Below are 12,479 nucleotides of genomic sequence, written 5' to 3'. Positions count from 1 at the left end.
TGTACAGCACCCTGGGTCATTGTTACAACAAGCTTTTTTTTGCTAAACCCATAAAAACACATAGCAAATTTGTTTTGTAATATTTGTACCTATTAACAAGAGGAAAATCAAAAAAGACACTTAAGACCATTTCATGACCCTGAGATTAAAACTAATAGAAATTAAAATTGTGCAAAATACCAAAAGATTTTACAGAAAAGCATTTGACAACACAGGCAGGGATAGAAATAAACTTCAAATTAATTATAAATTTCAGGCTTCATAAAAGAGAACTGCTGCACCCTTACTTTAATAATCAATGTCTATGGATAAGTGGTTCATATGATGACAGCCCAGTAGAGCCTTAAAGGCTACTGAGTTTTGTTATGGAAGTGAATCAGTGGAGGCAGAAGCAGACTTATACTGGCAGTGCATCCATAGATCAGTGAAGGCTCGTAGAGGTGGCTGTGACCTGTTGGGCTAGTAGACAAACCCTTCACTCTTCCAGACTATGGGATTATATGATGGTGGTGGTGGGGGCTGGTGAAGTCCACTTTGGGAAAAAATTACTTCTCCCACCCTCAGGGTTGGCACCATTCTCAGCACATGCTTTTGTCAACCATTCTTGTATGAACACAGAATTCTTTGTTAGCAGGTCACCTGTGGCATTAATGAATAGTGCAGAAAGCTTTTAAGCTTTTAAAAATACATGGCCTTCATTTACTAAATAAAGAGGACAGTGGCCTCAGTGCATATCACAGCATCACTGGTCAGTCTCAAACCTTATATTCCTATGATGTATGTAATATGACAGGCTAAGCATTTGGAACTTTAATGGCTTCAAACAATATCTAGAAGCCTCAGTAATGTTGCTGTAAACCTGGCTAACGTTTGAGGACAAGGTGATTCTCTATGATAATCTCACAGGCCACATCCTCATGTTACGCTGGAATCCTGTACGTTAAAACTTCTGTGTTTTCTAGACACCTTTAAATAACCATTTGTATGTGATGGTAAAAAACACATTCACTTTAAATAAATTGATCAAAGGCACTGAAACATGTCTCCCCCCTCTTTAGTGATAATATTTTTGCATAGTACAGACCTTGGGGTGTGGTTTAGACATACAGCATGACAACTGAATATACAGTACTAAGACCACTGGTAGGTAGTAATAAAACAGAGTGGGTAGTTGATTGAGAAAGGCAGGCCATAGTAGCTTTTTAGGCTATTTTGAATAGCATGGTTGCTTAATGTGTGAGAGGAGAGGACCCAGGCATATTCAGTTGCCGATTCTCAAATGTCCTATCTGTCATTCAGTTCTCAAAATATCTTCTCATTTCATTCCATCGTAACATTTAATTCCAAAAATGTTCTTTTGTCTGTATTTGGTCCTTGCATTTCTGACTCAATGTCAAGGTCACGGTGCACAATTCAGTTTGACTGAGGCCGCAGCTTACAGGGCCACTAGATGTCAAGAGAAAGTTCTCAAAACAAAATTTCAAGCACTATCTTCAAAATCCCAATCAGAATGGTCCATAAGACAGACTCCTCTTCCTGAAATTCTTCCTCAGACACATGAGGATGCCTCTTCTGTTTGTCCCCCTCTTCAGAGAAGTACACACTCTTATCAAAAGGGTCCTCGGGGACTGTCTGATCATAGAACACCTTCATTTCAAACTCGCTTTCTTGGTGAGATGGGTGCCCATAGATCCCAATGCCCACAGGACGCATGAAGTCCACTGGCACTACTACCACATCCTGGCCACATGTGACTGACTGCAGCTTGTATGTGTCAAAGCTGGGGCGCAGGGTTTTGTCAGAGACATAGAGATCTGCATCCCCTTTGAGGCTCTGCATGTGTAGGATGATGTTGCCATCATGGTTCAACCTCAGGTAGCTGTAGTTCCCAGCCCCAATGTGCCCTTGCACCACATGGAGAAGGACCCATTCCTCTGGGATTCTATCTTCATCTAGGGTATGCAGAAAGGTCAAGGCTTGAGACAGGAGGAGCACCACAGACAAGGTTCTCCAGTGCAGTGCCATGTTTACTGAAACCTGTCAACAACTCAAAGACGCCCTCCTACTGTCATTCATGGATAGTCTGAAATCAGAAAGAAAATGGAGAGAATGGCCTGTTATTGCACAACAAATAACTGCACATTCCACTTAACTGCAAAAGATGCAGCTGATCATGGTTTAAAATACACTGTTTTCTAGAACATGACTTGATTACATTATCTGAACAACATAATTAAAGGCAAGAACCTATTTAGTCATTCCCCTTTGTAACCCTGACTAGGGAATCAAACACTGTACACACTTTTAACTTGCTGCAGCCCAGCATCTTCCTTAATAGCACATGAGCTCTGAGAGATAAGAAATACAACCCTTTGATAAAATTGCTTACAGCCAATGGCTATTTTCACATTACAAGTCCCATAGTGCATTGAATGGAAAATGGAGCAGCCCTACTGATGTCATCTGAGGAACATAGGTACCTGAGAAGTCACTAAAGAGCATGACTGTGCAGCACACCAAGGAGACCCTGGCCACCATGACCCACCTAACCCTGGCAGAAGAGGCACATTATATTCTGTCACAGAGGACTTCTTGTCAACGTGGGCCAGTGATAAAGTTATTGCTACTGTTTGTATGCAATGAAATTACTAAAACTTTTTCTGAAACCTTTGGCATTGCCTGACTGTTATATGATTGTTCTTGTAGGTTTTGAAAGTCCTGTGAAAGGTGACCCACTTTAAAAACTGCTTCGTCTAACAGCCTAAACACATTAGTAATCGGTCAGAACATTGTGATACCTCAATCTAAAATAATGTAATGACGATTTTGAAATTCCACTGCCTAAAATAAACACCCCAACACCTTCAGCATGTCATATCTGAGCACTGTAACCTGAAACTAGGCCTCCTGCATCATGCAAGCTACTTCTAAATGGCCAACTATGGCTTCCAAGCCTTGCTGCTATTAATAGCAGAAATGGGTTTGTTCAGGTAATTTGAAACTAGTAGAAAAGGTGTTGTTCCTTCTGGTAATCAAGGTGCTACACTTAAAGCCCATTCTACCACCAGGAATTAACACTTCAAAAACTAACAAAATGCAGCCTCAGAGTGAACTCAAACACGTCTGAGGCTGATTCAGGCAAGATGTAACCAGGCCTTTTGAACAGGTGCCTTTAATGTGACTCTTATGCGACAAATTTGATAAAAAGCTCTCATGGGGTTGACCCATGGATTTGTTTTCATTATTCCCAGCAGTACCCTTCTGGTCAGTGGTGGCTTCATAAGTCAGTTTATTTTTCAATATTCATCAGAAATGTACGTTAGACACAGTTACTTAAAAATAGCGAACAGTTCATTCCAGATATGCTATCTAGGTCGATATCGTTACCAGAGCACCTACCTAGCCAACCAGCCGGCTAGCTGCTGAAATCGTAACAGCTCATCGGCGAACTTAACTGGCAGCGAACCAACCAGCGACATCTGTCTTTTTCTGTGTGCATGCAAATCTTTGTGTGACGACCCCGTCTTTCACGGCCAAGGCAAGACAAATGTTGCTTTGGTCTGATAAAGGTTGACAGCAAGCGCGTTAGCTAACTTACGTTAGCTACCTCGGACAGCATTCATCTTCCACAAGAGCTTACCACACCTTCGCGAGCTAGCTAACTGCCAGGGCCTGTCTTAGATGTTTGGCATCCGGAGACAAAGTTAGCTAGCCAGCTAGCTAGGATTTTCAAGTATTATCTTGTCATCTTATTGAAATCTTGCTGACACCCAAAGCGGACACTGGCCTTTGTCGCGAGAAAGTGAAACGATATGGTGCACGATTTTAAAAAATGGGCACAACTGAATGCTAACCCGATGTAGCTAGCTATTAACCTCCCTTAGGCCCAGTACTCACCCGTGCATTGTCAGACCAATAGTAATTTCCAAAAAAAAAAAAAAAAAAAAAAACGGGTAGCTCACTCCTCAATTTCCTCATGTCCCACGACCAGAGTTGTATCTCGCGAGAACATTAGATAGCTAGTTTACTAGGTGTTAGCGAATAGCGAATGACAGTTGAAATGCATTGTATGAAGGTCGACTTACAAAATAGCTTTCCTCGCTTATAATAAAGCCTAAAGCATTGGTAAGGTGGAAGGTAATGCTAGCAAAAACACATTGTTTTATAAACATACCTAAATTAACCACCGACAGCACAGTCTAAAAACTCGTAAAACACAGTAGATTGACTGGCTAGCTATCTGTATTAAATAAATGAGAGTATCTGGTGCAATACGCCATTGTGCAAATCTACCGGCTTATTCAAAATAATGCGATTTCTCCGGCTATATCATCACATAACTAGCATTCCTGTTTTTGTTAAGCTATCTGGCTAGCTAACCAGTTAACCTACGGGTGGCACGTGCAAGAAAATATATATATTCCCTGACACAATTTATTATGCCAACGATAAAAAGCGCAAAATAATTTTTATAAAAGACTGTTTGACTAAACAAATTATGCATCTAGTTTTGGTAGCGTATGTACTTCCTGAACATAACTTTCTGCGGTATAGTTAGCCTAGAAATTCTTCCGCGCCACAAAGTGGAGCTTTTTAAACAGTCATGCGCAGTTCTTATTTTAAAGCCGCTTCCGCTTCCTTTATGTCTCTTCTCGATCGCTTTTGGGAGGTTGTTGATTATGGTTAGCACGACACGTGCTGACATTTTCATTATTTTCTGTGATTTTACAAACAACAAATAAAGCTTTCTCTACTCTTTAAGAAGCCTTCTTCGGTCTATCGGGTAACGTCACATCTAACATACCTGTTACATTTTACTGCTGAGACAAACCAGCTAGCCAGCTTGTTAGCTAGCTAGCTAGCTAGCTCCACCTGTAATTAATTGCCAGATTGAAGTGTGATGACTGGAAATGATTTCAATGAATTAAAGGTCGTAGAGAGTTGAACTTGCAAGCTAGTTAATAACTTTTTTTTTTCTTTTGGCAAATTCAGTCAGCACCCTGCGTTTCCAAGGATTTCTGAACAGGAACAATCTTCCATCATGGGGGCTTACTTGTCGCAGCCCAACACAGTAAAATCTGTTGCTGACGGAGGCAGCAAAAATATGAGCTACGGATATGCAGCCATGCAAGGCTGGCGCGTTTCTATGGAGGTAAGAGTTGCAGTTATAGCGAGGTCTTTTTCTCACGTCGTTGCTTAGCTAATGTTATCGCTTTTGACAAAGATGGATCGTATTCTGCCTAGCCTGGTAACGTTGTTGGTTATCCTCCTCGCTAGATAGACCTAGCTAATGTAAAGTTGGATAGTGGATCCAAAACGATTAGGATAGCTGTCGGCGCCCTTTGAGCTGCCTTTACACTAACTTATTTAGTTGCCGCTGGTTGCAGTCAGTTGCATTCTTTTACCTAGCTATGTACGTATTAAGTTATGTATTGTTTATAGGTCTTAGCTCTTGGTAGCTACACATAGCTAGCCAACTGATAACTTATCATAAAAGATTGTGATTACTAACTTGTTCTTTAAATCTAATTTTGCATTGTCGGTAACGTCGACAGTCACTAGAGCGGTATACAGTTTCTAACACTGGAGTAACCTTCGTCCTCTTGGATTTAGTTTTTGTTACAGTTGATCAGTTGGTGACTTGTTGAAGCTAGTTAATTTTTAGTGTAATAGTTTTCTATATTGTATTCACGTGAAGAGGGCACACACAGCGATCCCACTTGCGTGTCTAGTCAGGAGTTGTTTGCTCTTGGTTTGTAGCTGAGAGAATCTTGTTTGAGCTGAGCTCTAAAGAGCAGTATTGACTGAACGCAAAATACTTCTCTCAAAATCCAGATATTTACCTTCTCTGTTACTTACGTAAAATGTGTTTCTGGGTTTTTACGTGTCTTAGCTCTTTAAATCTTTATCTGTAGGATGCTCACAACTGCATTCCGGAACTGGATGACGAAACTGCCATGTTTGCAGTTTATGATGGACATGGAGGTAATCCTGTTCAGTTGTTTATCACATTGTTGGTCCAAATTCTAAAGTTTAGTGCATTAACACGATTTCACAAAATGAGCTGCTGTAGTCTGCAATCCTAGTCGGGCTCCGTTTTACAAATAACATGGCTTGCATGAGACTAAGACGCACCTGTGAAATATCTCTTTAAATGAGTGGTCTCTACAACCAGGCTTGGTCGGTAAGTAGCTATTAACCTTTTTCCCAAGTTGGCAGAGTCAACAGAATCCGAACAGAACAGAATACAGAATCAACTGTACATGGATTTAAATTTTTTGCGCTGTCGTAGCAGGTTACACGTGGTGTAAAATTCTACATTTTACCATCCCACCTGCCTAGGCTTGGTGAGAAAGAATTAAAAGTGTAAAAGCAGAATACAGGAATGTTCTGTCCTTCCAGGTGAGGAGGTTGCATTGTACTGTTCCAAATACCTGCCTGAAATCATAAAAGAACAAACTGCATACAAAGACGGCAAATTGCAAAAGGTAAGGTTAAAAGCCATGTAGCATATTCATACTTTGACATTGCATTTAACATAAAATGACAGTAGTGTGACTGCACATGAATGATCTAATATTTGCAGAGTACTTTGTTATAATGGACTCATCGAGTGGAAAGATTTGCATTAACCTTTCAAGCTCTTCATATTAAATACTTAATAGTTAGTTGCCCTGTTGCTCAGTCTGAGGTGAATTACTCTTAAACATCTGTAAATATCATTGTTCTTGCAAATGTTTATTTTGAAGCTTTGACCCATGTCTCTGACTAACTGGAGGCCTCTGAGGCAAAAGTGCCAATTAACATGCAGGTGACTTTACCAGACAGGAAGTTAACATTGACACTTGAGCATTATGTGAATATGTAACTGGCTACTAACATTTCAGTGACATTTTGTGAATTGGTGCATCCTCCTTCTTCTGCATTGTAGGCCCTGGAGGATGCATTCCTAGCAATTGACAGCCAGATGACAACTGAGGAAGTGATCAAAGAGCTGGCCCAAATTGCAGGCAGACCACAAGAGGAAGAGGTGAAAGAGAAGGTTGCTGATGAAGACGATGGTGAGTTGTTATTGAATTTATGAATTCCTGGGTTCCCACAGTCTTTTGAGTCCCCTGTGACAAGAGCAGGCAGCTCTCAGTGGACTTATTCAGTGTCCCTTACTGACTTACTGGCTGAGTTAGGGACTCCCACCATTATGAAGTTTGCTGTTAGAGACCAAAAATGGAGAGCTGTAGTCTTAGCCAGTATCTGTTCAGCTCTTGTTGACCTGGAAATTCACTTAAGTCATGGAAATGGCCAAATCCAGTAGTAGTGGAAGGTGATTTCACTAAAACTTAGGACCAATCATTTTTAGTCAACACATAGTTGTATTTTAAGGAAGGATTATATCATTTTGGGAAATTGTGTAACTGCATTTATTTGCAGATTTTTATGCAGGAACACTTTACCCCAAATGTCTGATGTGATACGGCTTATACTGTACTTCATGCTACACCATGTTCCGGCCGGAAGCAGATGGGCTCCCCCTCTGAGCCAGGTTCTGCTCAAGGTTTCTTCCTGTAAATTAGGGAGTTTTTCCTTGCCACTGTTGCCTTAGGCTTGCTCTCAGGGGGTCTCTGGCCTGGGAACAATGTAAAGCTGCTTTGTGACAACTTGTGTTGTAAAAAGCACTATACAAATAAAATTGAATTGAATTGAATGTTTTAAAACGCTCCATTAATTTAAAGTTCATGGTGAATTGAAAGCCCACTTTGTTTCTCTTTTTTTTTTTTTTGCTTCTACCAGTGGACAATGAGGAAGCTGCACTTTTGCACGAAGAGGCCACCATGACAATCGAGGAGTTACTGATCCGCTATGGGCAGAACTTGAACTCTGTCAAAAATGGCAAAAAGCCCTGCCCCATGGCCAAGAAGAAGCCTGAGGAAGGGGAGAAGCCCCACTCAGGCAAAGACATTAATGGGGAGGCACCATGTGAGAGCCCAGAGCAGGACAGCAGCAGCAGCAGGAAAGCCAAGGCTGACAGCATGGGGGGTTCAAACACCAGGGCCTGTCAGAGCTCAGGGGAGAGCGGGGTGGGGTCCTGCTCAGTAGAGGAAGCTAAGGCCGAGGGGGAGGCTGGGGGGACAGGGGACGCTGGTCCCTCCTGCTCATCATCTTCCTCCCAGCCCCAGTGGGGCAGCAAGTCCAAGTTCTTTGAGGACAGTGATGAGTCAGAGGAAGGGGAGGATGCAGAGGAAGATGACAGTGAGGAGGAGGTAGGGTGAATGTAACTGGACAGGAGCAGTTCACACAAAAAACAGTTGTATGAGATTCCATCAAAAAGTGTACATGTCCACCTGTGACAAGTCATAAACCTATCGCATAGTGGTTTGTCCCAAAGGTTTGTGGGGTTTAAAATGATATTTTGTTTAATGTTACTGAATGGTATTTGCAGCTCAGAATAACAAGGTGAATGCAGGGGTTGTACATACAGACTTGGAATAGTTGGCTCACTTGGTTAGTAGTTGCACTGCTAAGCAAAGTGCTCTTTGCATGAATGAATTGTGGACTGTTATATATCCATTTTCTGTCTAGGATTCCATAATTTGTGAATGCCAGATTTCTGTACTGATATTTTTTCCAAGGACTGCAGTGAAGATGAGGGTGATTACAGCAGTGGAGAAGAGGAGGATGAGGAGGAAGATAGTGATGCTGAGGATGAGATGTGCCTTCCTGGAATGGATGGGAAAGAAGAGGTGATGATTTTAAATTTTGAACATTTGTTTTAGTTTTGAAGGTATTGTTTGCCTTGTAGTTTTCTATCCTGATGTAGCATAGCCAAACTTGATTCATTTTGTGGGTAACCTGAAGTCATCCATTGAAGCATTTTTTCCTAGCACAAAGTGCATTGAATTTAATGCAGTGCAGTAAACAAGTCATTTAAGTGTATTTGCCTAACAAGGGGTGGACAAATCATAAGTTGAAGTGGTAGCCCATTGAGATTACATTATATTTCTGTCATTTAGCAGACGTACTTATCTAGAGTGACTCACATAGTTTACAGTTTTTACATGTTTTCCATTTATATAGCTGGATATTTACTTCTTACCAGTATGCTACACTGCTGCCTCAAGATTGCCAAGAATTTTTAATTGCCCCATCTTTTTTTTCCTTTCTTTCTAGTGTGACATTAAATTAGTTCAATTTCATATCCGTGGGGGAAAACCAGAAAGTACAAGCAAATTTTAGAGTGAAACTGCTATGCAGGAGCTGTGTCAATACTGGTCTCCTGTAATGTAGTCTAATTAATAAACACGGGTAATGAGTAAAATAAATGTAAAGGTAGAGTTGTTGCACACTGCTCTGCAGCCCTGGGAACAGCTGTGTACAAAACCACAAATGATAGATATGCAGAGGGCAAGGGTCAGATTTGTGCCAAAGTGCTAAGGAGCCCACGGGGAAATATCCAATGTAAATGGGTGATATGAAAGGTGTGCGGTTAAGCTAACAACCATTTATTGTATTACATAATCCTGAGCTGTGATTTTAGATGGCCAGTTGATTGTAATTGTTATGAAGAGTAGTGCTTCTTTTCATGATTCATATGACATTGTAATCCTGTGGTATCAGCCTTGATGAATTGCAGAGCCTACTGTCCAAGGGCTAGGTCAGTGCAATCTAATCTCCTTCCATCTAATACACCTCTTCTGCACCCACCAATCTGTGCTGTCCTACCCATTGCCCAGCCGGGCGCTGACAGTGGTACCACAGCCGTAGTAGCCCTGATCCGAGGCAAGCAGCTGATCGTTGCGAATGCAGGGGACTCGCGCTGTGTAGTGTCAGAGCGAGGAAAGGCAGTGGACATGTCCTACGACCACAAACCAGAAGACGAGCTGGAGCTGGCCCGAATAAAGAACGCTGGTGGGAAGGTGACCATGGACGGCCGTGTCAACGGAGGACTCAACCTCTCCAGGGCTATTGGTAAAGAGGGTTTTCTTCCCCTTTCATGCAGAAATTATGCACAAAATGTAATGCAAGTCGCCCTTATCACTAAAAATTTCAAGTGAACAGCAATCGGACCACAGCCAGCAATAACCTGTTGTTGATCACTACTTTGCATAGTGGAGGTAAAATCGTGTCAGATATCACTACATGCCTTATCTGTTTCAGGAGATCACTTTTACAAACGGAACAAGACTCTTCCTCCAGAGGAGCAGATGATCTCTGCTCTGCCCGACGTCAAAGTACTGACTCTCAATGAAGACCACGACTTCATGGTCATCGCATGCGACGGAATCTGGTACAGCATCACAGAGCACCCTGATCTCACTGGTGTAGCTAATTTCTCACGCAGCCAAAAGTGTTTGTCTGCACAATTCAGGGCCAGGTGTCGAGGTTTTGCAAAGTTAATACGCTTTCATTTGAGTGACCCCCCCCCCCCCCCCCCCAAGTCATCCCACTAACGACTGCGCTCCACAGGAATGTCATGAGCAGCCAGGAGGTGGTGGACTTTGTTAGCAAGAGAATAAAGCCTGATGAGAATGGTGATGTCAGACCACTGTCATCGATTGTTGAAGAGGTAAGTGCCAACATGCTTTAGGGGAAGGTGTGTGATTCCACCAAGTTGCACACGCTAAATTTTTATTAGATCAGTTGACTTTCTGGAGTGTTAATAGCCTTATTTGTTTAGTTTCAGTAATAAATTATTACACAGTTATTAAGCAAGAGCCCATAATGACTACTGCTGGCTGGTTTGCATTCCAAATTGCTTAATTGTCCTTGTATTTCTGCTCTGAGCTTGCAATTGATAGGAGGTGGCTCTGATTCCAGTTTCCTAATCTGAATGGAGCACATATTGCCTTCCTGAGCAGCCTAACCTCTTCATCCTGAAGGGTCGTAGTCAGTGTGAGTCCTAGTAGTGTGCTCTCTGATGAGATTTAAGTTTGGATTGAAGTTAAGTTTTTTTCTGCCTCAATGATTTGCCATTATTTTTGTGCCTTAAGGCACTCCGCATGTAAGGAACTCCTTGTAAAACATGTAGCGTGGAAAGGATGACATCTGGTATGCAGAAACTGCAGTTGACATTGGACCTCAGCGTAAGCCATTTTAGGTTGTTTGTGCGACTCTTGACATTTCAAATGGTTACTGTTAGCTCAGGACATTTCTGAGGTGGAAATATTGTCACAATACTTTTTTTTTTTTTTTTTTTTTTGCACGACCTTCTAATCTTTGCAAAAGAGCTGACTGTCAGGAATAGGAACCAGCATTTACATGCACCCTGGAAATTACTCAAGTACTAAAATTCTCTACCAACTGACTGTGCTTCCACAGCTGTTGGACCACTGCCTGGCACCGGACACCTCTGGGGATGGCACAGGCTGTGACAACATGACTTGCATCATTATCACCTTCTCACCACACCCCTGCAGCAGCCAGGGTGAGGGGGGCAAGAAGCGCAAGCCCGACCAGAGCTATCTGGAAAAGAATGGGAATGACAGCAAGAAGACAAAAACCGAATAAAAATGGCCAGTTTAATGGGCCAAGTCTTTTTAGGAAACCAATCAAACTGGTAATTTTTTTTCCTCCCTGGATACTTCAGACTCATGACAGTGTCCGTAGGGGGATCACTATCAGTATGTAAAAGACTTTGAGAAAGTGTAAATGTAAATTGGCCATTTATTTTGTTTTATAACCATCCGTTCAATGTCTGTTTAGTCTTTTCTTCCCATCTGAAGTATGGTTTAATGCTGTTGATTAGAGTGATATGGTTTGAAGTAGTGTGTAAATCTGAAGGGAAAACTTTAAAAAGCTATGATTAGATAACATCCATAACTGATTTACTGTGTGGTAAGCTCGAAAACTAAATCTCATGCAAAATTCTGAACTCAGGATTTTTTTCAGGTCAACTTGGATTTTTGACAACCGTGTGTCCAGCAATACATTTAGAATAGAAGCTCAAGAGGCACAGCGAAATTACCCCCATGGAAAAACATGTACGTCATGTGCATGTATGTCAGAAGAACATTTTCAAAATGTTTTCTGATCAACAGAAAATCTTCTCAAGGCAAAATGCAGCAGAGCCATAGATTTTTTTTCCCTCATTTGTTGAAGAATTTTAGATGGGACATGGTTCTGGAGCCTACCAAATATGAGGACCACCTAACATGCATGGATGAAAGCATCTGATGTTTAATACACAGGCCAAATTGCAAATTTTCCTTTAATGTACCACACAATGTCTGTCATTTATGCCTATATCCTTATCCTATGTATATATATATCTGTATATTTACATACTACCCATTTTTAGTTTAGATATGAAATGTTTTCTTGATAATTGTGGAGTAATGTAATATGTGTTGCCTATTATTTGAACACCAATATGTAAGTACATTCACATACATTTTTTAAATTACATAATGAAAAAGATCCTTTGCTTTTTTTAGTAGAGAATGTGTGTATGTGTTTAAAGGAATCAGTGATGCCATATTTGTCTC

At 41.3% G+C, this 12,479-nt stretch overlaps 2 protein-coding genes across 3 annotated transcripts; one reads left to right on the top strand and one right to left on the bottom strand.

Annotated features, from left to right (window-relative positions):
- Positions 1–220: 220 nt before the first annotated feature.
- c1h6orf120 (chromosome 1 C6orf120 homolog) lies at positions 221–3,953 on the bottom strand. Of its 2 annotated transcripts, none has more exons than XM_036538153.1 (2): positions 3,898–3,953; positions 221–2,083 (listed from the first exon to the last, which is right to left on the bottom strand). In XM_036538153.1, exon 2 carries the CDS (start codon positions 2,023–2,025, stop codon positions 1,468–1,470), a length of 558 nt encoding a protein of 185 aa, XP_036394046.1. In that variant the 5' UTR covers positions 2,026–2,083; positions 3,898–3,953; the 3' UTR covers positions 221–1,467. The 2 variants fall into 2 exon arrangements, with proteins under 2 accessions (XP_036394046.1, XP_036394037.1); XM_036538144.1 differs by lacking the exon at positions 3,898–3,953 and adding an exon at positions 3,400–3,882.
- Positions 3,954–4,640: 687 nt separating this feature from the next.
- On the top strand, positions 4,641–12,126 carry ppm1g (protein phosphatase, Mg2+/Mn2+ dependent, 1G). The gene is made up of 12 exons (XM_036549170.1): positions 4,641–4,783; positions 4,993–5,152; positions 5,916–5,985; positions 6,403–6,488; positions 6,932–7,061; positions 7,789–8,258; positions 8,628–8,738; positions 9,729–9,963; positions 10,153–10,282; positions 10,462–10,561; positions 11,314–11,551; positions 11,884–12,126. The coding sequence occupies exons 2-11, from the start codon at positions 5,042–5,044 to the stop codon at positions 11,500–11,502; spliced, it is 1,632 nt and encodes a 543-aa protein (XP_036405063.1). The 5' UTR covers positions 4,641–4,783; positions 4,993–5,041; the 3' UTR covers positions 11,503–11,551; positions 11,884–12,126.
- The last annotated feature ends 353 nt before the right edge of the window (positions 12,127–12,479 follow it).

This window comes from Megalops cyprinoides, chromosome 1, assembly GCF_013368585.1.
Source record: "Megalops cyprinoides isolate fMegCyp1 chromosome 1, fMegCyp1.pri, whole genome shotgun sequence".
NCBI classification, from domain to species: domain Eukaryota; kingdom Metazoa; phylum Chordata; class Actinopteri; order Elopiformes; family Megalopidae; genus Megalops; species Megalops cyprinoides.
This window is presented reverse-complemented; position numbering and strand designations above follow the sequence as displayed.